At 45.5% G+C, this 24,089-nt stretch overlaps 4 protein-coding genes across 4 annotated transcripts in view; 3 read left to right on the top strand and 1 right to left on the bottom strand.

Moving 5' to 3' along the window:
- Window positions 1-1,487: 1,487 nt before the first annotated feature.
- tmem176 (transmembrane protein 176) lies at window positions 1,488-6,090 on the bottom strand. The gene is made up of 7 exons (XM_079728762.1): window positions 5,961-6,090; window positions 5,561-5,753; window positions 4,843-4,953; window positions 3,360-3,416; window positions 3,096-3,248; window positions 2,407-2,523; window positions 1,488-1,625 (listed from the first exon to the last, which is right to left on the bottom strand). The coding sequence occupies exons 2-7, from the start codon at window positions 5,684-5,686 to the stop codon at window positions 1,572-1,574; spliced, it is 618 nt and encodes a 205-aa protein (XP_079584888.1). The 5' UTR covers window positions 5,687-5,753; window positions 5,961-6,090; the 3' UTR covers window positions 1,488-1,571.
- A 91-nt stretch (window positions 6,091-6,181) lies between these two features.
- Window positions 6,182-11,345, top strand: LOC307070331 (uncharacterized protein). The gene is made up of 6 exons (XM_079728763.1): window positions 6,182-6,299; window positions 7,141-7,219; window positions 7,318-7,431; window positions 8,275-8,331; window positions 9,057-9,224; window positions 9,979-11,345. Exons 2-6 carry the CDS (start codon window positions 7,145-7,147, stop codon window positions 10,084-10,086), a joined length of 522 nt encoding a protein of 173 aa, XP_079584889.1. The 5' UTR covers window positions 6,182-6,299; window positions 7,141-7,144; the 3' UTR covers window positions 10,087-11,345.
- Window positions 11,346-12,003: 658 nt separating this feature from the next.
- Window positions 12,004-22,672, top strand: vps37c (VPS37C subunit of ESCRT-I). Its single transcript, XM_079729349.1, has 5 exons — window positions 12,004-12,495; window positions 12,948-13,057; window positions 17,348-17,519; window positions 18,928-19,010; window positions 19,161-22,672. The coding sequence occupies exons 2-5, from the start codon at window positions 12,965-12,967 to the stop codon at window positions 19,818-19,820; spliced, it is 1,008 nt and encodes a 335-aa protein (XP_079585475.1). The 5' UTR covers window positions 12,004-12,495; window positions 12,948-12,964; the 3' UTR covers window positions 19,821-22,672.
- An 885-nt stretch (window positions 22,673-23,557) lies between these two features.
- The window catches only part of cd5 (CD5 molecule), a 3,346-nt gene continuing 2,814 nt past the window's right edge, over window positions 23,558-24,089 (top strand). The window contains exon 1 of the mRNA XM_079730495.1: window positions 23,558-23,773. Within this exon, the coding sequence (XP_079586621.1) occupies window positions 23,725-23,773 (49 nt within the window). The 5' untranslated portion in view covers window positions 23,558-23,724. The remainder of the gene's footprint in view (window positions 23,774-24,089) is intronic.

Below are 24,089 nucleotides of genomic sequence, written 5' to 3'. Positions count from 1 at the left end.
AATAATATCTAAGTCTAAATTACAATATGGCAAAATGGCACTAACAGGCTCTGCCGTCCTCCCATTGACTCCCATGTTAAAAAAGATAATATTTTAAAAGTAGAATATCTTAAAAAGTATAAAACATTTTAAAAATCTGAAGAATTCGCGATTCCAAGCTATTCTGAATATTTTTAAATTTGAATGGAGTCTCTAGGTGAAAAATTGAGGAAGGTGATAGGTCCCAAAGTTTGTAGAGAATAATAAAGAAAGGAAGAAAGAAAGAAAGAAAGAAAGAAAGAAAGAAAGGATAAAACTTGTGAAGACCAATAATTGAGCACTGCATGCAGCACTCACCTAAATATATGAGTGAGTGAGTTTAGGCTACATGCCACCCCGACTGTGATGTTATAAGAGAAGAGAGCCTTATATAAACCAGTTAGTTATTTTCTACAATTACTTGTAGATACCTTAGATATAACGCATCAGATTTGGTTTCATATTACCGTACCCAACTAACACTATTACCATCCATGGACCCATTAAAGAAAGGACAGCGGACAAAAACATGGCCGCCCATTCATTCCTATGAAAACTGCTCCATGGCGCAGAGGAACATAAAGGAAGGATTTGCTTCCGCATCATGGCCGCCTAGCCCATTTTTTGTTGAGACACATTCCTGTTCCCCACTTGTAATGGAGTGCACGGGGATATCTTCTTCTGGGACTCCATGAATCGAGGGACGGGGCCCCCCTGAAGCCCCGGCCCAAGCCACGCCCCCGCGCGGAGTGTCCAATCGCATTTACATCTAAATGAAACGCCAATGTGTGTAGGGTGCGGGAGGGTAAATTGGGGTGCTAGCCCAAGCCGCCAATTTACCTCGGGCAGTGTACACGCGCGGACCATGCCAGGAAAAAGGCACGCATAAAACGGGCACATTTGGCAGTGTAAAAACGTCTTTTCAGACAGAGCTGTTGTATAATTTAATAGGTGGACAGAATCGTTGTCTTCGTTAACCAAGCAGATGTGTACAATTGGAATGGTGCTATACTAAATGTTTCAAGAATATTAGGTTGTTAATTCAGAATTGATTTTCTCAAGTGAACCCACGGTCTGTTGATTATGCTATCGAGACAGTATAAACCGACTGCACTTTTGTTGGGAAGAAATATGTGTTCAGGTTACTATAGTTCAACACTGATTGAACAGCCGTCCTCTTAGCTCTTTAATAGCACAGAAAAGCCTATGGTTTTATTTAGTAACAAATAAATCATAATATATGAGGCAGTAAAGGAGTGGTAAATGTTGGTGGGAGCAAAACACAAACACATTTTACATGTAAAAAAATCACAAGACCCAAGAGGACAAACGAACAACCAAACTAAAACCACAACGTGTAGAAGAAACACCTTCTCACCCAACCACCTTGGTTTGTCTTCAACAACATTTCACTGCACACAACTCCCTCCCTCCATCCTCCCTCCCTTTTTCCCTCCCTCCTCCCTCTCTCTAGGACGGCAGCTTGAGGAACAGACATGTGACACATCAGCGTCGAGGATAATGATACTGCCTCGTCCAATCACAGGTCAGCTTCAGTCAGGGGGAATGACAGGTGTGGGCGTGTCTAAGGCCTGTTCGTTGAGGGTCTGAGAGCGAGAGAGATAGAGAGGAAGAAAAAAGCATGGAAAGATGACAGGAAGAGCACAATATTAATTCCCAAAAACCTTAGTCCTTAAGTTGTTTTCTGCTATTGCACTTAAAGGGGACATATTATACCACCAGGTGTGAGTGTGATTAGCCATAACAATCCGTGAAAATCTGCCTCTTCTGACATCACAAGTGGGTGTAGATCAGTCTACCAGCCTACCCAGTGGATTGTAGCAAACGTTGCTCATCTATCCGTCATACATATAGGTGGACACGCCCACTTGTGATGTCAGAAGAGGCAGATTTTCAAAACGGCTTGTAATGGCTAATCACACTCACACCTGGTGGTATAATAGGTCACCTTTAAGTTGTTTCTTCTATTGTTCTTAAATGGTTTTCTTCTATTGTTCTTACGTTGTTTTCTTCTATTGTGCTTTTTCTATTAAGCTTTTTCTGGTATTGTAGTTTAATAGATATCTGGTATTGTACTTGAGTAGTTTTCTGGTATTTTACTCTGGTCGTTTTCTGGTATTGTACTTTGGTCGTTTCTGGTATTGGTCATGGTGTCGTCTGTGGGTTGTCATTGTGTTGTCTGTGGGTTGTCATGGTGTCGGCTGTAGTTTGTGGGTTGTCATGGTGTTGACGGTGGGTTGTCATGGTGTTGACTGTGGGTTGTCATTGTGTCAGCTGTCGTCTGTGTGTTCTCATGGTGTCGTGGTGTTGTCTGTGGTTTGTCAAGAAGACGGCTGTCTTCTGTGGGTTGTCATGAAATAGCCTTACCGAGTACTGGGAGAAATTGTTTCTGACGCGGTAGAGCAGGAAGCAGAAGGTCGAGGAGATGGTGGTCTGGGTCAGCGTGAATAAGAAGAGAGATGACTTCACCCCTCGACTCAGCTTCTGAAACATGCACATACACATACACATACACACACACACACAGACACAAACACACACACACACACACACACACAGAACTTCAGCTGAAACCGGTTCAGTTTGGGTTGGTGTGCTACTTCCGATGTTTCCAGAGTGTTGGTTTGTTATTGGCTGTTAACCCTCCCTTAAGCCCGCTCAGATGTGCATTTTGACGACCCTCACACACGCTCCTATTAAATGACTGTGTTGTTTTAATCGCTGACATTGGAACCACCTGTGTTTTAGCGGAGGTCCTCCTGCAAAAACGACAGGGCTATTCTCCCTGTAAACACGTAATGAGGGCGCCACCAGCTGCTCACACCTCAGACAGACATGCAGATAGACAGCCAGGCAGACTGGCTGACTGACAGACATGCAGACAGACAGACAGGCAGACTGGTTGAAGACTGGTTCAGACAGAAATACTGACTAACTGACCGACTTACTGACTGGCACTGGGACAGATAGACAGACATGCAGTCAGACAGACATGCAAACCGACAGTCAGGGAGACAGACAGACATGCAGACAGACAGTCAGGGAGGCAGACTCACGTTGACGTAGTACGGGTCTTCACACATGTTGCCGTACTCCTGTGACTTTACACATGGGATCTCTGGGTTCTTGACCAGGTCTGTGATGTAGACCACCGCTGCTACCAGGGACACCAGCACTGACCCCAGTGTGACCAGCATACACACACGCAGCTGGACAAAAAACATGAAGACACCGAGACACTGATGCAGCTACACAACTACATGAAAACAACAAGGCAATATTGTCCGCAACACAAACGTGTGTGTGTGTGACAGACTTACACTCTTGATGGTGCAGCGCTTCTCCGTGATAATAGCAGTCACTCCAGCTGCAATGAACTGCAACACACACCCACAGGTGAGACCACCAGGTGAGATCCACCAGGTGAGATCCACCAGGTGAGCCCACAGGTGAGATCCACCAGGTAAGCCCACAGGTGAGAACACCAGGTAAGCCCACTGGTTAGCCCACAGTTGAGACCACCAGGTAAGCCCACAGTTGAGACCACCAGGTAAGCCCACAGGTGAGATCCACCAGGTTAGCCCACAGGTGAGATCCACCAGGTTAGCCCACAACTGAGCCCACAGATGAGATCCACCAGGTGAGCCCATAGGTGAGCCCACAGGTGAGATCCACCAGGTTAGCCCACAGGTGAGATCCACCAGGTTAGCCCACAGGTGAGCCCACAGGTGAGATCCACCAGGTTAGCCCACAGGTGAGAACCACCAGGTGAGACCACAGGGGAGATCCACCAGGTGAGCCCACCAGATGGAGAGCAACAGACACGTCAACACCTGATAACAAGCATTCCGTCTGGTTGTGGCCTGGACCTTTGGCCCGCAGACAGAAGCACATGTACTGAGCGCAGGTCAAGCTAGAACCCGAGACCTTCAGAACACGGAAACCGGGTTCTGATAAGCTGGCCAGTGCCGTGGAAGGTCCAGCCCTCTGACGGAGCTGCGAAGTCTCAGGGTGGTCAGTATGGAAAAGTACCAGTACAGGCCGACCCGTAATCATGGGACGCTTCACACAGGCACACACATACGCACACACAGACATATACATACACGCACACACATGCACAAACAGTGACATATAGACACACACAGACAAACACAGACACAAACACGCACAGACACACAGACACACGCACACACACACAAACACACACATACACACATACACAAGTGCACACACACACACAACCACACACAGACACGCAGACATATGTATATACACACACACACACACACACACAGACATACACACACAGACATATATTGTGGCAACCCGCTCCCCACCAGGAGGGTCCGGGGGCTAGTGGTGGAGGGTGTGTACCGCCGCCATCCACTAGCCGGCGGCAGAGAGCACCACACCCCTCACCCCCATCAGGCAGATGAGGGACACCTGGCCGGAGAGAGGACACGTGCGGGGAGACCCCTCAAAAGAGAGCGGAGGACTGACTCCGGCAGACAGGGAGTAAGACCGACAAGGAGGCGACCACGGAGGCCCCAGAGACTACGAGGCTCACGGAGACCCTAGCTCAGCATTGCTGTTCTTGCCTTGATCTACTGACTGTAAATAAACGCAGACTTCGGCTTACCCTTGAATTCCGAGCGTGGTACTTGCTGTGAGACCAGACACTTAGGATCCGGGTTGCCACAATATATACACACATACACTCACACACACACAGACATACACACACACACACACACACACACACATAAACAAAGACACATAAACACACACACACACACTTACGACCAGGCCGCTCCACCAGGGGGTCCCAGTGTTGAGGACCTCAGAGAAGGTGGTGAGGCACAGAGGGAAGGAGTAGGTCACCACCAACAAGCCCAACATCAACTGGGTGACCTGGGGAACACACACACACACACACATATATATATGTACAACCGTAATGTAACCCTAACCTTACATAAACCTAAACTAGCACAACCCCAATGTAACACAACCCTAACCTAACACAACTCTAACCTAACACAACCCTAACCTTACATAAACCTAAATTAACACAACCACAACGTAACACAATCCTAACCTAACACAACCCTAACCTAAGACAAACCTAAATGAACACAACCCTAATGTAACACAACCCTAACATAAACCACCCCTAACACAACACACCCATAACGTAAAACAAACCCTAGATTAACACAACCCTAATGTAACACAACCCCAGATTAACACAACCCTAATGTAACACACTTATTTAGTTCTAGTCTAGAACGTTTTGAATAAGTGAATCATGTTTGACTCTGATCCTAAGCCCTCACAAAACTTTTGTGTTTACCTCACATGCACGCTCTCATGCACGCACTAACACGAACAGTATGGCATATGTTTTTCATTAATTCAGTCACTCATCTAAACAAGTTTAGTCTGTTTCCTCTCTCTCTCTCTCTCGCTCTCTCTCTCCCTCCCTCCCTCCCTCCCGCTCATCCCTCCGCCCACTCACCCCTAGAGCTTTTGGCTCTCCCTTCTGCAGGCTCTCGCGCAGAGCTTGTTGTCTTTCCGTTATTTTCGTGACGTTAACGTCCTCGTGCACGCGGACGAACAGGTCGCTTGAGATGGACACGGCCATGGCTGGATCAGGCTGGATCAGGATGAGGATGATGTAGAAAATAGGTGGTCGGGTCCCTTGAAAGTTGCTGCCGTGAAGAGGGACAAAAAAATTGTTACATCATCAATTGGGTTAAGTTGTTATTCTGGTAATTTAGTACATTTGGTGAGGAGCGAGGAGCCATCGCGATGTTCTGCTGAAACGCACTTCTGCTTGTCTCGTTTGGTAACACAGACAGAAACACTGAGAACGCCGACGGCTGGGGATTTAAGTAAAAAGGTTTCAGCATAGTCACCTGTCTCCCTCGGATGAATCACAATGAAATGGAACAGAAAGCGACACAGATCCAAAACACAACCCCTTCGTTTCTAACTTTGTTCCCTAGTCTCCGAAACCGCCCTCTTCCTCTTCATGGGCGCGTGCGTGCGTGCATGCGTGTGGGTGCGTAGTGTGCCTGCGTGCGTTTGTCCTGCGCGTAGCGGCCGGACTGAAGGTCTGCTCACTGCTGCGGGACTACATTGGGAGAGGGTTCGTCTTGCTTTCTGGACTTCATATCTTTAACAGCCCCCCACCCCCTTCTCTCAGCTCAAAGTCATCCGTCGTTTCTGTGACCAGCTTGAAAACGCTCATTGAGGTGAGTAGCACCGCGCCTTTTATCTAAATGCCTCCTAGGGCGTCCTTAAGACAGGAGTAACGGAACAATGATACCGAGCTGTCCAGTTTTAAAACGACGTTTTATTTTTTCACTTTGTTCTGTAAGTTTTGTTGCGCAACAAGAGTCTCCTCGTGTTTATGGGTGTTGACCAAGACAGCTGGAGAGAAACACAGAGAGAGAGAGAGAGAGAGAGAGAGAGAGAGAGAGAGAGAGAGAGAGAGAGGGTGAGAGAGAGAGAGAGAGAGAGATAGGGTGAGAGAGTGAGAGAATGGGTGGGAGATGGGGAACAGAGGAGGGTTGTAAGGGAAACGACAGCTGTGCTTCCTATCATGTTCTGATGATGTGCTCAAAGTCTTTTCATGTTAATAACGTCTTCACTCATCAGTGAGACTGCACTCCTCCTCTCCTCTTCTCTCCTCTCCACCCGTCTCCTCCCCTCCGGTCTCCCCTCATTCCCTCCTCTCGCCTCTCCTCTCTCTGGGGGAGTTTTAGAGCTTTCTACGGGCCAAGTTCTTTGGCCCGCAGAAAGAACTCTTTCTTTCTCACTATCTCAGCCCCCCCAACCAACTGGGGCCCCCCCCAGTTCATCTGTTTTCTCTTCAGTGTTTTTCCATGAAGCCTCACGTGATGTCGAAAGATAGTCTGTTTCCTCTCTCTCTCTCTCTCTCTCTCTCTCTCTCTCTCTCTCTTTTTGGGGATTATGGGGGTTCTACTGGGTTCTACTGTGTGTTCTACAACTGAGTGTTTTAATGTGTATTGTAATGTGTATTCTACTAGATGCTACTGTGGCTTCTACTGACTGTTTTACTGTGTTTTCCAGAGACATGTTTTCAGAGGGAGCAGGATCTGAACCCAGGCTGCGGCGTGTCCTGGCCCTCTTCGACATGGAGGCTGCCGCCGTAAGATCCATGAACCCACCAGCCTCGTCCCGATCAGTACAGCGACAGTATGCTGTGATCATACACCTGTTCACCTGTCTGCCTGTCTGTCTCTCCAGGTGGTGGCTATCTTATTGGGGATCGCTCAGCTTCTGCTCTCCACTCCTCTCTACTACCTAGACATCAGTCTTCCCAAATCCCTCTTCATTCTCCCCCTGTTCATTGGCACTCTGGTAGGTAGTATAGTAGTAACATGGTAGTGTATCACTACAGACACATAGTATAGTAGTGGTATGGTAGTGTATCACTACAGACACATAGTATAGTGGTAGTATGGTAGTGTACCACTACAGACACACTGTATAGTTGTTGGAGCCATAACGGAAGTATGGCAATAATGGAATGGAAACAATAATAATTTATATATCTATGGTTCATTTGAGTTTGTATTCCGTCTGTGTAGGTCAGTTCTATTATTGCAGTCATTCAGCTAATAAAGGGATTTAATTCACCTGCGGGAATGTGACACAAACGAGAGTTAGACAGGGAAGCGGGACAGTTTTTTGACCGCAAATGTTCGCAAATAAGTATAGTTATCAAGACGAATCACTTTTGTATGAAGCTTTATTTAATAAAGCATTTTGATTGAACTTCGAATCGGATTGCTTTACTTTGTTCTTTGGATTGCGCGTCGTCTACCCCGCTCTTATAGTGGCTTTTAATCATATCGTAGTAGTAAAGTAGTATATCAGTACAGACACATAGTTTAGTAACATTATGGTAGTGTACCAGTACAAACACACGGTATAGTAGTAGTATGGTAGTGTACCAGTAAAGACACATAGTATAGTAGTAGTATGATAGTGTACCAGTAAAGACACATAGTTTAGTAGCATTATGGTAGTGTACCATTACAGACACATAGTATAGTACTAGTATGGTTGTGTACTAATATATACACATAGTATAGTACTAGTATGGTAGTGTATCAGTTCAGACACATAGTATATTAGTAATATTGTAGTGTATTAAAGGTGTGGAAAGGTAGCTCGTAAACTGGCCGTTTTGTTTTGCAGTTTGTGATTGGAGGATCGCTTACGATTGCCTGTGTCCGATCTTCCACCAAATCCGTGGTAAGGAGTATTGAAGGTGTTAAGATTTAAAAGCTACTGTTTGAGTGTATGCACTGTGATAATATCTTCCTAGTTGACCGTGCCGGGTGTATGACACAATTTTTTGATTAGATTTGATTACATTAGATTCAAATATATTATCAATATTAGATTCAAATACAGAGTGAGTAAGAAATGCAGTTAGTGTCTAACCAGAAGTACAACGGATTTGGTCTCCAAATCCTACCATCCAAGCCTAGCTTCCGACGCATTCAATTTGCGCGGAGCCACTATGACAGGAGCAGTATACCTTCTGACGCACAGGACTTTTAAATAACTTAAAGTTTATTAACTTTAATTTAAAGTTAAAGTTAATAAACTTTAACTTAAAGTTTATTAAACTTTAACTTAAAGTTTATTAGCTTTAAGTCATTTAGGGAAAACATATACAATATCAGTAATACGTTCTCAGTCAAGTTTCACGGTCTGAAAAACGTTTAAAAATGTTTAGAGGGGTGAGTGGTCTATTATCTCTGTTCTCTACGAAAGCATGAGAGCTCTGCTCTCTATGAAAAGACAAGAGCTCTATTTTGTCTTTTAAATCGGGATATAAAACCACACATTCCATTCAAGCTACTCAACATGTTGTATTCATGGACATATTAGTGGAGGAAGTCCCTCGGGTCCAGCATGTTTTTACACTAGCATCGCTATTGCAACCAGTGTTTCTTTCTGTCTCTCCCTAGCGCCAGAGCTGTGCCTACAGTAACGTAGCCTGCCTGTTGGGGGCAATGTTGGCTGTGTGTCTTTACTGCTTCTCTCTGAGTTCGGTGAAGAAACCGGACTGTGTCGAGGTTACCCAAGATTCACTCTATTACGCCGTTACCGAGGACTGCCTCGAGCGAAGACTTGTGGTCAGTTTATGTATAGTGTGTGTGTGTGTGTGTATGTGTGTGTGTGTGTGTGTGTGTGTGTGTGTGTGTGTGTGTGTGTGTGCAAGTGTCTGTGTGTATGTGTGTGCGTGCTTGGGTTTTTGTGTGTGTGTGTGTGTGTGTGTGTGTGTGTGTGTGTGTGTGTATTCGTGCTTGGGTTTGTGTGTGTGTTTGCTTGCATTTGTGCCCATACATTTGCCTGATTTCCCATCTGGGACAATAAAGTAGAAAGTACATCTCATATACAAAACAATAGACACAAAGACATTTCAGTAAATGGTTGTCCAACGATGTCAGACTTCTCTGTATGCCCTCCCAGAGGCTAGCAACGCTTCGCTCGTTTCTGCAGAGGTTTGTGTCAACTGATCCCTGATCGGTCGAGCAGGTAACGTCCGGTTATTTTTTGATTTGAAGAGTGGGACACAAGAATAGGCAGCGTCTTAAGGGGGTGGCGAAATACCAACTACTTCTTAGCAGTTAATTTCACTTCCTCTTTGTAGACATCATGTCAATGGTGCATACTCCATCTCGGAACACGATTCCACTTGAGATTTGGTTCCTGTACACATGGGGTCTGAAATGCTGTAATGCCTCTCGTCTACACGTTAGAGTGGCCTGGGAGTGTACATGCATGCCGATCCGCTGGATCTTTGCGGATGCCGTAGGTAGAACCTTAACCCTAGCTTAACTACACTGGATCTGGTCAGGTTGATGATGCCACTTCCTGTCCCTGCAGGAGTTGTTCTGGAGTGTGATGACGCTGCTGCTCTGCTATAACGTGGGAGCCCTACTACTGCACGGCCTGCTCACTGTCACCTCCATACGAGCACTCAGGAGCCCCTAACAAACACACTCAGGGCCCCTAGCACACACACTCAGGGGCTCCTAAAATACACACTCAGGGGCCCCTAACACACACTAACACTCAGTGCCCCCTAGCACACACACTCAGGGGCCACTAAAATACACACACACACACTCAGGGGCCCCTAACACACACACTCAGGGGCCCCTAAAACACGCACTAAGGGGCCTCCAACATACACACACACAAACACTCAGGGGCCCCTAACACACATACACACTCAGGGGCCCCTAACATACACACACACACACACACACACACACACTCAGGGGGCCCTAACAAACACCCTCAAGGGCCCCTAGCACACACTCACACTCCGGGGGCCCTAATGGCGCATTTCCACCGGCGGATGCGGGTCGGTTCGGTGTTCAAAGGTGCGGCACGGTTTGCGTTTCCACCGCCAAAAGTGGGCGGGGTCCGAACTAAGCCGTGATGAGCCGTACTCGTCTCACAATACTAGTCCTCACACAGGGGGATAATAACAAACAAACAAAGTACCTGAGTAGTATTTCTGGACAACGGTGAAAGCTTAGTTTATTGAAGAAAATGTCGCGCTAAAGTTTGACCTACGTTGTTGCTCTTTGTGCATTGTGTCGCATTCTTCTTTTGCCTTGGACTTATTAGCAGGCTACACTGTGTCGGGCTGCTATGAGATCACGATGCTTACGTAGCTGCCGTGGCTATCGCCATCCGGCTTAAACCCCCCCTACCATAAGGTTACTGTCGGCGGTGGAAATGCGACCCGTAACTATGCTTGGCCAAACCGCACCCTCACTACTCCACCATCCGCACAAAACCAAACCGCTCGGTGGAAACAAGGCATTACACACTCAGGGGCCCCTAACATACACACACACACACTCAGGGGCCCCTCACAAACACACTCAGTGGCCTCTAATACACACTCACACTCAGGGGCCCCTAACAAACACACTCAGGGGCCCCTAACACACACTCACACTCAGGAGCCCATAACAAACACACTCAGGGGCCCCTAACACACACACACACACTCAGGGACCCCTAACACACACACACACTCAGGGGCCCCTAACACACACACACACACACACACACACACACACACACACACTATACAGGGGGCACTATCATGTATACACACACACATTAACAAAAAGGGGACCCTAACACACACATATAATCTGGAGCCTCTAACACACACACAAACACACACACACACACACACACACGTATTGCATGCCATTAGTTATACCACAGGCTCTTTTCTGATATTATCATTTTGTATTTGTGTTGCAAATAAAACCTTTTCTACTATGATCTGTTGGTTGTTGTGGTACTGTCTAGGGCGGATGTCATTATTGTGTTATTGGTAGGCCTACTCTCAAGAGTGCTTGAAGGGATAACAGTTCCGATTAGAAGTAGGCATAGCAAGTATTTAAAAGGGTTATCGTGTGACTGTTTAGATTCTTTCCCTGTTAGACGTGTACTTTTCAACCCTCCTTACAGAATAAACTCATCGTTCTACATCTACGTTCAACAAATAACGTAGATCTACAGCGTTGTCTAGAGTCAAATGTATATAATCAATCAAATATAAATGTACAGTTGAGAGAAAATCAAGCCATCGCCAACAGACGGAATAATACTGTCACGTCGGGGTTTCCCTCGCGATCAGCTGAGCGCTGGACTCCACCATTACGCTCCTACAGGGGGGTCAAGACCAAAGAAAACACTCGAGCTATAATGAACGAGTCAGATCAAGACACACAACACAAAAACATTCGACACTTCTACAACATATATCAAACAATGTAGTGCACACAAAGCGAGGTCACGGTGTCGAATAACATATAATAATGTTGTGCATAAACAACCCGCGGAACGCCGGAGATGGGTCATTCCGGAGATGGCGGCGTTCTCTGTCAGTCTGAAGTGAAACTTTCCTATTTTTAGCGACTCGTTTACAGCTTTAATAACGTGTTATTTCACCAATGACCGTACGTGTATTATCTGTTAGCAGTGGGACCAACGCTACGTTCGAAAACGACTGACGGCAACGGAGAGGCTTAAACCCACGGTTTTTTATGACCTATTTTATCATATTTTTCATCGCTGAATCGCTGGGCTTCCCTGGAAGTTGACGCTGGTGACTCGCTGACATTGGCCATCATAACGACTGTTGTTGTTGTTGTCGTCGTCGTCGTCTACATGAAACCCTAGAGCAGCCAAGAGACGTATCCTCCTACATATAGTAATATCATCTAGCTGTCTGGCCGGGCGGCCACTGGACGTCGACCGCATAGGAAGCCGTGTGGCTTACTGTCGGATCGCAGGTGTTTGTTGGGGCGGACGTGGTGGATGCCACCACTAGTCGCTGTCACGCATTATTTGGTTGGCTGAGATCGTGTAAGTTTTTAAGTATTACTTTGTTAGTATTCCTAGTAAGTATTTTACTTCTGGTGTGATCCCACTGTGATACGTGTCTGTGAGAGTGTGTGTGTGGGTGATGGCCTAATGCCGCCTAACGCCCGCAGCGTGTCAGCTATAAGCTGTTTCCAAATTTAATCACGGTTAGAGTTTTTAAATCACTAAATATGCTATTTATTTTTTATTTTTTGTCTAACTAGTTGTGGATTTTATATTAAACGGCGGCCGTTTGAGGTCTTATTTGCATCATTGTATCCTCAAAACGCTCCCCGATCAGTCTACCGGGCGGGTTGCGATTCGACCGTTTAATGAGCGACAATGAACCACAGCTGATGGTAGAATAAAGTCCTATAATGTCGTGGTGTCTTATCCCACAACCCATATTGTCACTGTTTTTAACTTTCATTTCCTGGTCCCTGGGTGATTGATAGCCATCCTGGCAAATCAAATGGAGAAGCTCCAGGAGCTGAGCCAATCAGAGCTGCAGGAGCTTCTGGACAACACGGAGAGGGTGGAGTCAATGGCGCTGGAATCAGATGAGGTAAATGTTGTGTTACGTTGTTACTTTTCCGTTGGCAAGGTGGAGATTGCTTCCATTGACACCAACTCCGTTAACAGTGTTCTGGAAGGACCATAGGTGTGCTATACCATGGGGGCGTGTCCCCCAGCTTTCAGAAATAGTAGATTTTTATCCCCATGGCTTTTTTTTTAAGCATTATTTGTTTTTAAATATAAAAAACTATAAAATCTTTTAAAAAAATCGGAAAATTGAGCAATTTTGTTGATGCTATTCTGTCAGTTGTTTCCATGTGGTCGTATTTTAGTGCAGTGATATTGTTATAGCTGATTGACCTGCCTGGGTGCTTTCTACAGCAGATGTCCTACTGGCATTGTTGCAGTTGTGGATGCCTATGGATGACCCATAGGGTCGACATTATAGTGCGCTTGAGTATTTCTGTATGGTCGACTCTGGAGTAGCCTAGGCTATGCCCTTTTGAATCGCCGTTATGCCATTCCTTCTCTCCGGAATGATCTGCTCTGACCTCATACCAATACCCTGAGATCGCATAGTGTAGCTTTTCGTATAGCCAAACGGTTGCAGCCATACTGCGTTCATTTTAACATAATTCCTATGATGTGAAGCAAAGGCTTTCTTTAAACCTAGACATCATAACAGTGCCGTCCACTGTAGCTGGACCCCGGTCTGAGCTGTGAGGGAAGGCGTAAACAGCACTCCTTTCATAGGCACGGATGTCACAAAAGTCGATGTGTTACGCGACTACAGTAGGCTTCCTTTGCATACTGGTTATTTATGTTTATTATATTCATTGTCGTTTTGGCTCAACTTATTCGTCCCAATGATAGTTTTCCATTTCCAGTTGATTATATGTTGGATTAAATCGGTATTGGGTGTATAGTATCCATACCGTCTTTGGTATCAGCTGTTAGAGCTTTTAGAGCTGTCAGTGCGTGAGTGTGAGTTTGTTGCCCTGACTCATTCCAGTAAACATTAACACTGACTCCTTCTCCTTTGTTAGTGATGTGTAATTTATTTGAGGTTCCTTTGGGTCTTAACTCACAGAGACGGTCAGAAAACCACGTGGCTCCACGCATTTCCGTCAGCTCATCAACTCTCATGTAACTAATAAACTAATCCTTATTTAATTGGCACAAAATGTTTTTCATAAGAAACAATCCTATTAATATATACATAATTCACTATTTGTTGAAAAAAATCGCTGATCGATATCTGTTCGGTAGTTCACACATTAAAAAGATCCCTAGTTCTCATTTTAGCCCTTATGTCCCCTGGCCCCGGAGCTACCTGAGCAGGTTCAGATCCCCTGGGCCTGGAGCCACCTGAGCAGGTTCAGATCCCGTGGCCCCGGAGCCACCTGAGCAGGTTCAGATCCCCTGGGCCTGGAGCTACCTGAGCAGGCTAAGATCCCCTGGGCCTGGAGCTACCTGAGCAGGTTCCAGGAGCTCTTTACTAGGAAACGACTTATGGTAAACGATTGGTATTGTTTGGATGGGTTTAAATACTATAAAGGTCGATTTCTGCTCATCAATATAGTTAAAACCAGAAATATAAGTACATCATTGCCTCTCATTATAAACGCCTTAGCCACTACAATATTATCACTGACACTGAATAATTTTACTATAATATTAGTTCCTAAGCCAAAAAAGACATGATGCTCATTAATAATATGCTATATGCTTAGTACAATCATTGAGCCTGATTTATTTATACGAAGAACAACAAGAGGAGTTTAAAAGGGAAGAAGCAGAGGGAGAGCAATTCTGGTCTTAACTGTAAGAAATTCAGCAAATCTTTATATATGTGTGTGTGTATATATATATATATATATATATATATATATATATATATATATATATATATATATATATATATATATTTTATAATGTTAGTGGAACTTATAACCAAGTTAGGCAAGCGATAATTGGAAGGCTGGTTGGACCAGCCGCTGTCCTGATGGGCTGGGGCTGAAGGCAAGCAACACTTTTCATTGGTTATGATTCCCGAGGGATGGAGGCTAAATAATAACTAAGTAATTAAGAATGCCTGCGTCTTTGATCCCAGGCCAACCCTCTTGTTGGAATGTTACGATGGCAGGAGGGTGAGGTTCATTCAAACCGACCGATCTCCGTAACATTAGCATGGTATGTTCTAAATCAATCTGTTATTTGCTGTTAGTTTGAAGGACGCCCAGCGCTGGTGTTCAGTGACCACTAAGAGGAAGTTCTCGTCCGATTTCTTTTGATGCAAGTGTTATATAGTAGTATATTATATGCTACAGTAATACTATATATAGATATATTTTACTACTGGATTTCCCATTCATGTATAAATAATTTGTACTACCGGAAGTCTTTCCCCTGTGCCAAAAAAACACCTAATCTACCTAACTCGCAGTGTCTATTTCCTATCATTTTAAAACACATTCTTCCGTGTTGGATTCAATTAAACTATGCAGTCTGTGCCAGCTGTTAAGTGAAGCACGATGCATAATTTTAGTTATTAGTTTGAGGCTTGATAATCAGCCATTTCAATGCATAAAATTGCGTTGAACCAAACGGATCCCATATCCCATAAGTCATGTTTTAAAGACCAAACATTTACATTTCAGGCTTAAATAGCCAAAAGTAACACTTAATTTAGAGCTGAATACATAGGGATTGTCGACAAGTGATCTCTACAGTGGAGCATATAGGGGCCGTCAGCAAGTGATCTCTACAGTGGAGCATATAGGGGCCGTCAGCAAGTGATCTTTACAGTGGAGCATATAGGGGCTGTCAGCAAATGATCTCTACAGTGGAGCATGTAGGGGCCATCAGCAAGCGGTTGCAAACCGGCTTCAGTTAGGCTGAAGGTTTATCTTCAGCCTAGTTAAATACAGAACGGGGGTTAAAGGTATAATATGCATTTCTTACGCACAGGGTCTCTCAACTCTTGTTACGTTAAAACGTTACAGATAACACTTGTGTGGTGACTGGCATGTGCCACTTGTCATAGTAGCACATCGTAGTAGGCTAGATTGATTTTGAAATATCATATCAATAAATTAGATCTCTACTGGTCACTGTTTCCCTGGAAGTTAGGGGGGAAAGGTGAATGGGTTTGAACATTGTGGAAACATTTCTTGTAGTCTAGCACAGAACTGAACGAATTATATGGCATAGGACTCTAGGTCAATGAAATGTTGCACATGCCTTTTTGATGTTAAGATATAAGGCCACCGGTAGAACCGCTTCATATCTTCTTATCTTTTAGATATTTTCATCTAAAATCCAAAATTAGAAAGTTACCACCGCTTTTGATATTTCCCTAACAAAGCGTATCTGAGCCCGCACGGCTCCATTCCAACACATGATTCGCCACAAGAGGAATCCTGAATGACCGAACAACCACAACCATTACAGCTAGTGAGCAAGTTGAATGTTAGGAATGTCTTCCTCAGTGAGGTGTTGTTTAGCCCGACGAGTTGAGTATGAATACTCACTGTCCGGCTGGACTTCATTCCTCTAAGGGCTAATCCAGCTAGCTATAAAGCTATAGAAGTAGAGCTAGATACATCGAACCAGATACCCTGAGTAGCGTCTCCTCGTCCAGAATGCTGTTTGAGTACAATTTAGCACATAGGCACATTGAGTGGGACATGGGGTATGACACAGGGTAGGATATTGTTTAGCACATAGGGTAGGACACAGGTTACGACATAGATTATGACAAAGGAACAACATAATGTAGGATATAGAGACATAGGGTATGATATAAGGACACAGGTTGTTCCATAGGTATGGTCGTAGGGTAGGACAAAGAGTTGAAATAGCTCAGGACATGGATTACTAGGACAAAGGTTGGGAAATAAGTTGGGACATGTATTGCGCTGTGTTTCCAGTTGAAAATTGAATTTTAATTTAATGCGTTTCGCAATGAATATCGGTCTGGTCCTTGCCGGGCAGCCCCTGATTTCTGAACCGGACCTTATGTTGCTTAATGAAATGTGCTCCTTGCATTTAGGGCGGCAGTGGCTCAGGGAGTAGAGCGGGTGGTTTGGCAACCGCATGGAGTTTGGAGGTTTCCCTGTCCCTGAGCAAGATGTGTATTATTATATATATTATATATCTAAACGCAGTTCATTTACCATCATGAACTGAAAGTCCCTCCCCCTAGCTCTGATTGGCCCGTCCACTGATTTGGGTTTTGAACGTTAGTTCCATCGTGCTGGAGGCCCGACGGGTATTCAGCGATATGGCGAGGGTGAGAGGTCAGGAGGGGCTGACGAGGCTGCCTGTCCCCCTCCAGATCCAGAACATCCAGCTGGAGCGGGAGATGGCCCTGGCCTCCAACCGCAGCCTGGCCGAGCAGAACCTGGACGTGAAGCCGCGCCTGGAGCAGCAGAAGGAGCTGCTGGTGGAGCGCTACTCCCAGCTGGAGGCGGCCCGCGACGCCTACCGCCAGCACTGTGCCCTGCGAGGTAGGCCCCCCCTCCACGCCGCCCTGATCCTTCTCTTCCAGGCTCCCATCTGCTGGGATCTAATGGGAGAAGGGATGGGGCTATTCCGCACCCCCCAGGGCCCATCTGACCGGCTGGGGGGACAGATCAGAATCGGGGGCCCTAACGCTGAGAGGGTTAAGTCTTATTATGTCTGCCTGTCGCGTCTCCTGTGCGTTTTAGATGAGAAGCTCGTTCACGAGCGGCAAGACGGAGCTTTCTCAAAGTTGAAGTGCGTAAAGTGAAAGAGCGCTTTTGAGCCAGGCTGTTATGGGACTTTATTCATCTAATTGATTATTCATCTAATTGTTTCAAATTATATTAGATGTAACAATACAGAAAAATTAGGGTTTCAAAACATTAAAGGAGACATATTATACCACCAGGTGTGAGCAAGGTTTACTTCAGTCCACTGGGTAGGCTGGTAGACTGATCTATCCAGCACACATCTAGGTGGACACGCCCACTAGTGATGTCATATGGGGAGGATTTTCGAAACAGCTTGTAAGCTAATCACACTCACACCTGGTGGCATAATATGTCTCCTTTAATTAATCAATTAGGTAATGTACGTATTATATATATTTTTGTATGTATTTAATAATAAAAAGTACTTATTTAATAATAACTAGTATGTATTTATTAATAACTAGTCTGTATTTAAAAATTGTATAGCTGGTGATGTATTTGGCACTTAAAAATAGTAATTAGCATTGTGTAGCATCTTATCATAAATATTTTTGTTATATACGGGCAATGGGATAATCTAGTAATTGTAAGGGCTTGGAACTCTTTTCTATGAAAATCCTTATTGTACCGACAGCAATCTATTGTTGTTTCTCTTTCTTCTGACAAATGTACTTATTGTAAGTCGCTTTGGAAAGAAGTGCCTGCTAAATGTCCTATTTTATTTTATTTGTCAATGTATTTATTCATATCTAATATTTATTAAATATGAAATAGTATGTATTCAATAATAATAATAGTGTAGCTGCTATGTACTTAATGATAACTAACATGTATTTGATGATAACTAGTATGTATTTGTTAATAATAATAGCAATAATGTCATTGCTATCTGTTTAATAATAATAATAATATAACTGCTATGTGTTAATAATAATAATAGTATAACTGCTATGTGTTAATAATAATAATATTAATAATAGTATAACTGCTATGTGTTAATAATAATAATATTAATAATAATAGTATAACTGCTATGTTTTAATAATAATAATATAACTGCTATGTGTTAATAATAATATTATACCTGCTATGCGTTAATAATATTAACAATAAAAGTATACCTGCTATGTTTTAATAATAATAGTATACCTGCTATGTGTTAATAATATTAATAATAATAGTATAACTGCTATGTTTGCAGATGGGTTCGCCGGTCAGGTGTCTCCAGAGGCGCTGTTCTCCAGGCTGCAGACAGAGGGCTCCAACACAGAGGCAGAGTCAGAGGTACACACACACACACACACACGCACACACACACACACACACACGCACACACACACACACACACACACACACACTTTCCGAAACAAACCCTGGTAACCGGCTTTAATCACTGTTTGTAATGACTGTGTGCGGTTGCGGCTGTGTGTGCAGACGCTGGCCTCTGACTTCCTGGACGGGTCGGTGTCGCTGGAGTCGTTCCTGGAGCGGTTCCTCCCCCAGCGCTCCCTGGCCCACCGGCGACGCGTGCGCCTGGAGAAGTTCCAGGACTTCCTGAGACAGAGGAGCCACGCCCCCGACCCCGCCCCCGACCACACCCCCGCCGGGACGCCGGCCGCCTGCGCCGGCCAGGAGCCCGCCACCACCCCCGGCAACCCCCACCTCCACCCCCACCACCAGCAGCCCGGCTCCTCGCCGGCAGGGGGCGCCCCCTACACCCCCTACCCCGGCGCCCCCCCCGTCAACCCACCCCCGCCCGCCTCCAACGCACCGTCCGGGTTCTCCCCCTACCCGTCCACTGCAGCCGGCACCGCCGGCTACCCCGGCCCCAGGCCCGCCTTCGGGCCCGCGGGCGCGGCCTGCCCTTACCCCACCCAGCCCTCTTTCCCCAGCCCCCACCCGGGCTCGGCCTTCGGTCAGTACACCCCCGCGACCCCGCAGGGCCCCATGCTGGGCCCCCAGCCCTACCCGGCCTCCTACTCCTACGGAGGGTACAGCTACCCAGGCGGCCCGCCCTACCCGGGCCCCCAGCCGCAGGCCGCCCGGCCCGTGTACAGACCCCCTGGGTACGGGGTCTCACAGCCCTACTCCTGAGACTGCTGCTCCTCCCGCTCCTCCTCCCCCTCCCTCCACCCTTTCTCCCCCTCCCCCTGTCTGGTTAGAGAGGGTCTCTCACTTTACGTTGTTGCACTAAATCTCTCTGTCTGTCTCTCTGTTTGTCTCTCTCTCTCGCTCTCTCTCTCTCTCTCGGCCACGACTAGTCTCAGGTTGTCCTCTTGTGTTTGTGAGTTTCTATGTCATTCATTCATTGCATTTCAGACATCTTCAAACTTTCAAGCATCCCTCTTACCGTGTAGCCCCGCCCTCTTAGCATGTAACCGTGCCCTCTCACAGAGCCCCTCCCACTCTTGGGTTGAAGTACGGCTAGAGATCCCAGCTTCACTTTCCCATTGAAGCGCTTCTTGAAGCACTGCTTACTTTACTGTCATTGGGTCAGCATGGAGCTCAGCACAGGGTGAGGTGGTGCTCCGGGACTGCTGGCCCAGCCGACACCGTCGCATGAGCTCACGTCTGTGGATGACCTCACCCAGAGGGGCCAGATCCGATTGGTTGAAATCTGAATCTTCTCAGGTTCCAGGGCACCTGATCCGACATCGTGAAATGTTTATGACTGTACGACTAAGTCATGAGAATTAATCAGACTTTCTACTTAATTCCTACACAAGTAAATAATCATTCATAATACATAATGCATTCTCTCCCAAACACAAACCTATCCTACCTTTGGTGCTCTCTCCCTTTCCCTGCTATCGCTCCTCCTCCCTTGTCTCCTCTCTCTCCCCCTCCCTTGTCTCCTCTCTCTCCCCCTCCCTTGTCTCCTCTCTTCTCCTCCCCCTTTTCACCTCTCCCTCCTCCTCCCTCTCTCCTCCTCCTCCCTTGTCTCCTCTCCCTCCTCCCCCCTTGCGCCTTCTGTATCCTCCTGCATCCAGAACTCTGGACAATGAATCTCAGAAGAGAGATATTTGATTTCCTGACAGTAGATTGGTCTGCGATGAGAATTGTAACCTGGTGAGATGATTCAAATCCAAGATGGATTTTGTTGATTGAGGGGAAAGATAAGAACCGCCTGCTGTGATCCTGAAGGGATGTGTGATCAACATCTCAGAGGGCCGGTTCTTCAGCACCACATCTGGCTCCAGTGTCTCGGAGGTGGGGTCTTCAGCTGCTGGCTGTAGGGGAGTGATGGGGTAGTTGATCACAGACTGATGGAAGTACTGCCTTGCACTGTTGACACGTAGAAATGAGAGGATAATCCAAGCTACTTTAGAATCGCTTCACCAATTCCCTCTAGTTCTGAGTGTTCATAGAGTTACCTACACTAAACACACCGTAAACTGCTTGGTGTAATGGCTCTTTCTCATTGGTTCCAGTGCCCAGTGCCGTCACATAGCACCCCTGGGAGCCAATGGGAAACAGCAGAGCGTCTTGCCTCAGCACCGCCCCCCCACCCCTCCACGACACTACAGTTTCTTCTCCAGTTGTCTGAATATATTAAAATAATGTTGAACATTACAGGGAATGATTTTAACTTACTGATTTCTTTGGAAATGAAATGTGCTCCACTAGATTTGAGCTGATTTGTTGGAAGTAGACCCTGCATATAGCTGGCCGTATAGCTGGTCTAAGAACAGTGGAGTGACTAGTCCAGAAGGGTCATGTGGAACTGGAGCTGACAGGTTCTGATTCAGAATTTTTGTGTCAAGCTCTGAACGATTAATAATAATAATAATAATAGTCCAGGTGTCTGAATAACACCTGGAGAGGGGTCTGAATAACACCTGGAAAGGGGTCTGAATAACACCTGGACAGGTGTCTGAATAACAGTTGGACATGTGTCTGAATAATACCTGGACAAGTGTCTGTGTTACACCTGGACAGGTGTCCTGAATAACACCTGGACAGGTGTCCTGAATAACACCTGGACAGGTGTCTGAATAACAGCTGGACAGGTGTCTGAATAATCCCTGGACAGTTGTCTGAATAACAGCTGGACAGATATCTGAATAACACCTGGACAGATATCTGCACTCTTCGAATTGGCTCACTTGACCCACAATCCCTATACTGGGAACACGTTATAGTACACTAGGGAATTAGAACAGTTATAATGGCCTTGAAATCCATCCCTCTGATGTCAATTTGTCGCTTAAACAAGCCGTGTGCGTTGGATCTCTGTCAGGGTGTGGAAATTATATTTATTTGAAGGTGCATTATGGGTATTAATTGGTGCACTACATAGGGAACCAGATTTTTACACTAAAATGAACACTACAAAATGGTAAAGCATAATTTGTTGTGCTGTATCGGGTAAAAGTTAATCAACTCAAACATGGCCCCGGACAGGTATCTCTACATCTGGACAGGTATCCGAATCACACCTGGACAGGTGTGTATATATATCACCTGGACAGGTTTCTCTACAACATCTGGACAGGTATCTCCCACACCTGGGCAGATATCTATAACACCTGGACAGATGCTTCTATCAAATCTGGACAGGTATGTCCCACACCTGGACAGGGGTCTGCATCACGGCTGCCGGACAAGGATATTTAAAAGTAATGAAAAGTTGAATAAAAGTGGACCTTTCAGCCTGATGGCCCACAAGCTTCAAATGTAAACCTCATGGGGGTCCTCATCCCAGCCCAGACCCTCCTGTGACTTGTAATCTGGGACACAGCCCTTTTTGCCACCCTCTCCTGTTCAGTCTCCTCGCCGGAGGGCAGAGAGACGGCCTCAGCCCATGTCTGGGGGTCAGGGGTCACAGGGGTGGTGAGTGTGTGAGGGTCTGACTGCAGGGAGGAGCTTGTCTTTCCACGGGGGTGGGGTTCTTGTTTCCGTGGTGATGGCTGTAGGGTGAAGGAAAATTAAAAGACTGAAGTTGATCTGAGGATGCTGTTGTGGATGTCTGTTGATCACATGCAGTAGTGTACTAACCGGAATAGTAGTAGAATAATCCTTCGGAATTTGAGATAAAATGTTTTGTCCACTGAGGAATGAGGAAGTATGTAGAAGATAAAAATGCCTGAAGTCTTTTATGTTATTCAGCTCCATTATTCTAGAAAGTTTTTATTAGGTATTTAGTTACAATTCAATCTAACCAGGCTGAGGATGATTCTGTTTTCGGCAGGTTTGAACCTTGAACTTTATCTAGACATATGTCATATGACGTGTGTGTGGTGTCTGGTGTGTGTGTGTATGTGTGTGTGTGTGTGTGTGCTTGCGCACATAAACAATAAGATCTCTCAAAGGGGCATTATTGGCATGGGGAAAAATACATGTGCTCGATCACATCAGGTCACACGTTCTACAAATGTGATGGAGCAATTAAACAGCAAATGTTAAACAAGAAACAATAACAAAAACACAGGTAACTCTTTACATTAAGGGTTCATTAATTGAACATTAATTAACATTAGTAAATGCAGTCATTATTAACTAACATTTCATTCATTTAATTTTATAATTTGCTAATAGTGTTAATGTTAACTAAAGCATTATTCAATATTTTAATTGATACATTATTTAATAGGCTAAATACCCTCTACCCAAAGCTAATTAACAACGCTTATTACTGCATTAGCAAATGATCCTTCATGTTCCCTTGTAAAGTGTCACCAACACGTCTGAACATGGTATCAGTCAAAGCAAGCGGCGGAGGAACAGTCTCTGTCTCTCCCCACGCATCTCTTCTTTCCCTCCTTTGATGTGAGGAAATGTGCACTTCTGCAGAGCATGAGCGAGAGAGAGGGGTTGAGAGGAGCAGAGAGAGAGGAGGAGGAGAAAGGGAGAGAGAGGTAGAGACAGAGAGAGAGAGGAGGAGGAGAGAGGTAAAGACAGAGACAGATAGGAGGGGGAGGGAGGTAGAGAGAGAGGTCCAGAGGTCCTTGTTCCAGCAGCTTTTCTTCACGTCTGTGACCCTGCTTCTCGTTCTCTGATGGATGTGAGGATTATTTCGTCTGTCTTCCTGTGCCTGCTGCCTTGTGGTAAGCTTAATGATTCATAACAATGTTAAGAATATGATAATACTATGAAGAGCCACCCTACTAAAGCTTAACTGGGGAAATTAGGCTGAATAGCAAGTTTGTGGATCCTGGTCAGAAACTAGTTTTCTGTCAACTTTCTTGAATATTCTGGAAACTAAAGCTCCTTTAAGATCTTTACGTCAATGAAGATCCTTTCATTACAGGTTTTTGAGATCGAGAACCTCCCAAAAATCTGTCAGTTTCTCTGTCTGTCTGTCTGTTTGTTTATCCGTCTGTCAGTCTGTTAATCTGTCTGTCAATCTATCTGTCTGTCTGT

This window comes from Pollachius pollachius (genome assembly GCF_949987615.1).
Source record: "Pollachius pollachius genome assembly, chromosome: 2".
Lineage (NCBI taxonomy): Eukaryota > Metazoa > Chordata > Actinopteri > Gadiformes > Gadidae > Pollachius > Pollachius pollachius.
The sequence above is the reverse complement of the archived record's forward strand: the minus strand, read 5'-3'. Positions and strand labels throughout refer to the sequence as shown.

Bases quoted from the DNA above. Each gene is read 5' to 3' on its own strand.
- tmem176 (XM_079728762.1), bottom strand. From the start codon at position 5,686: ATGGCCGTGTCCATCTCAAGCGACCTGTTCGTCCGCGTGCACGAGGAC. The intron at 3,249-3,359 runs GTAAGTCTGTCA...TTTTTTGTCCAG, and splicing joins AGCGCTGCACCATCAAGAGT to CTGCGTGTGTGTATGCTGGT. The intron at 2,524-3,095 runs GTGAGTCTGCCT...TGCATGTTTCAG, and splicing joins AAGACCCGTACTACGTCAAC to AAGCTGAGTCGAGGGGTGAA.
- LOC307070331 (XM_079728763.1), top strand. From the start codon at position 7,145: ATGTTTTCAGAGGGAGCAGGATCTGAACCCAGGCTGCGGCGTGTCCTG. The intron at 7,432-8,274 runs GTAGGTAGTATA...TTTGTTTTGCAG, and splicing joins CCCTGTTCATTGGCACTCTG to TTTGTGATTGGAGGATCGCT. The intron at 8,332-9,056 runs GTAAGGAGTATT...GTCTCTCCCTAG, and splicing joins GATCTTCCACCAAATCCGTG to CGCCAGAGCTGTGCCTACAG.
- vps37c (XM_079729349.1), top strand. From the start codon at position 12,965: ATGGAGAAGCTCCAGGAGCTGAGCCAATCAGAGCTGCAGGAGCTTCTG. The intron at 13,058-17,347 runs GTAAATGTTGTG...GTCCCCCTCCAG, and splicing joins TGGCGCTGGAATCAGATGAG to ATCCAGAACATCCAGCTGGA. The intron at 19,011-19,160 runs GTACACACACAC...CTGTGTGTGCAG, and splicing joins ACACAGAGGCAGAGTCAGAG to ACGCTGGCCTCTGACTTCCT.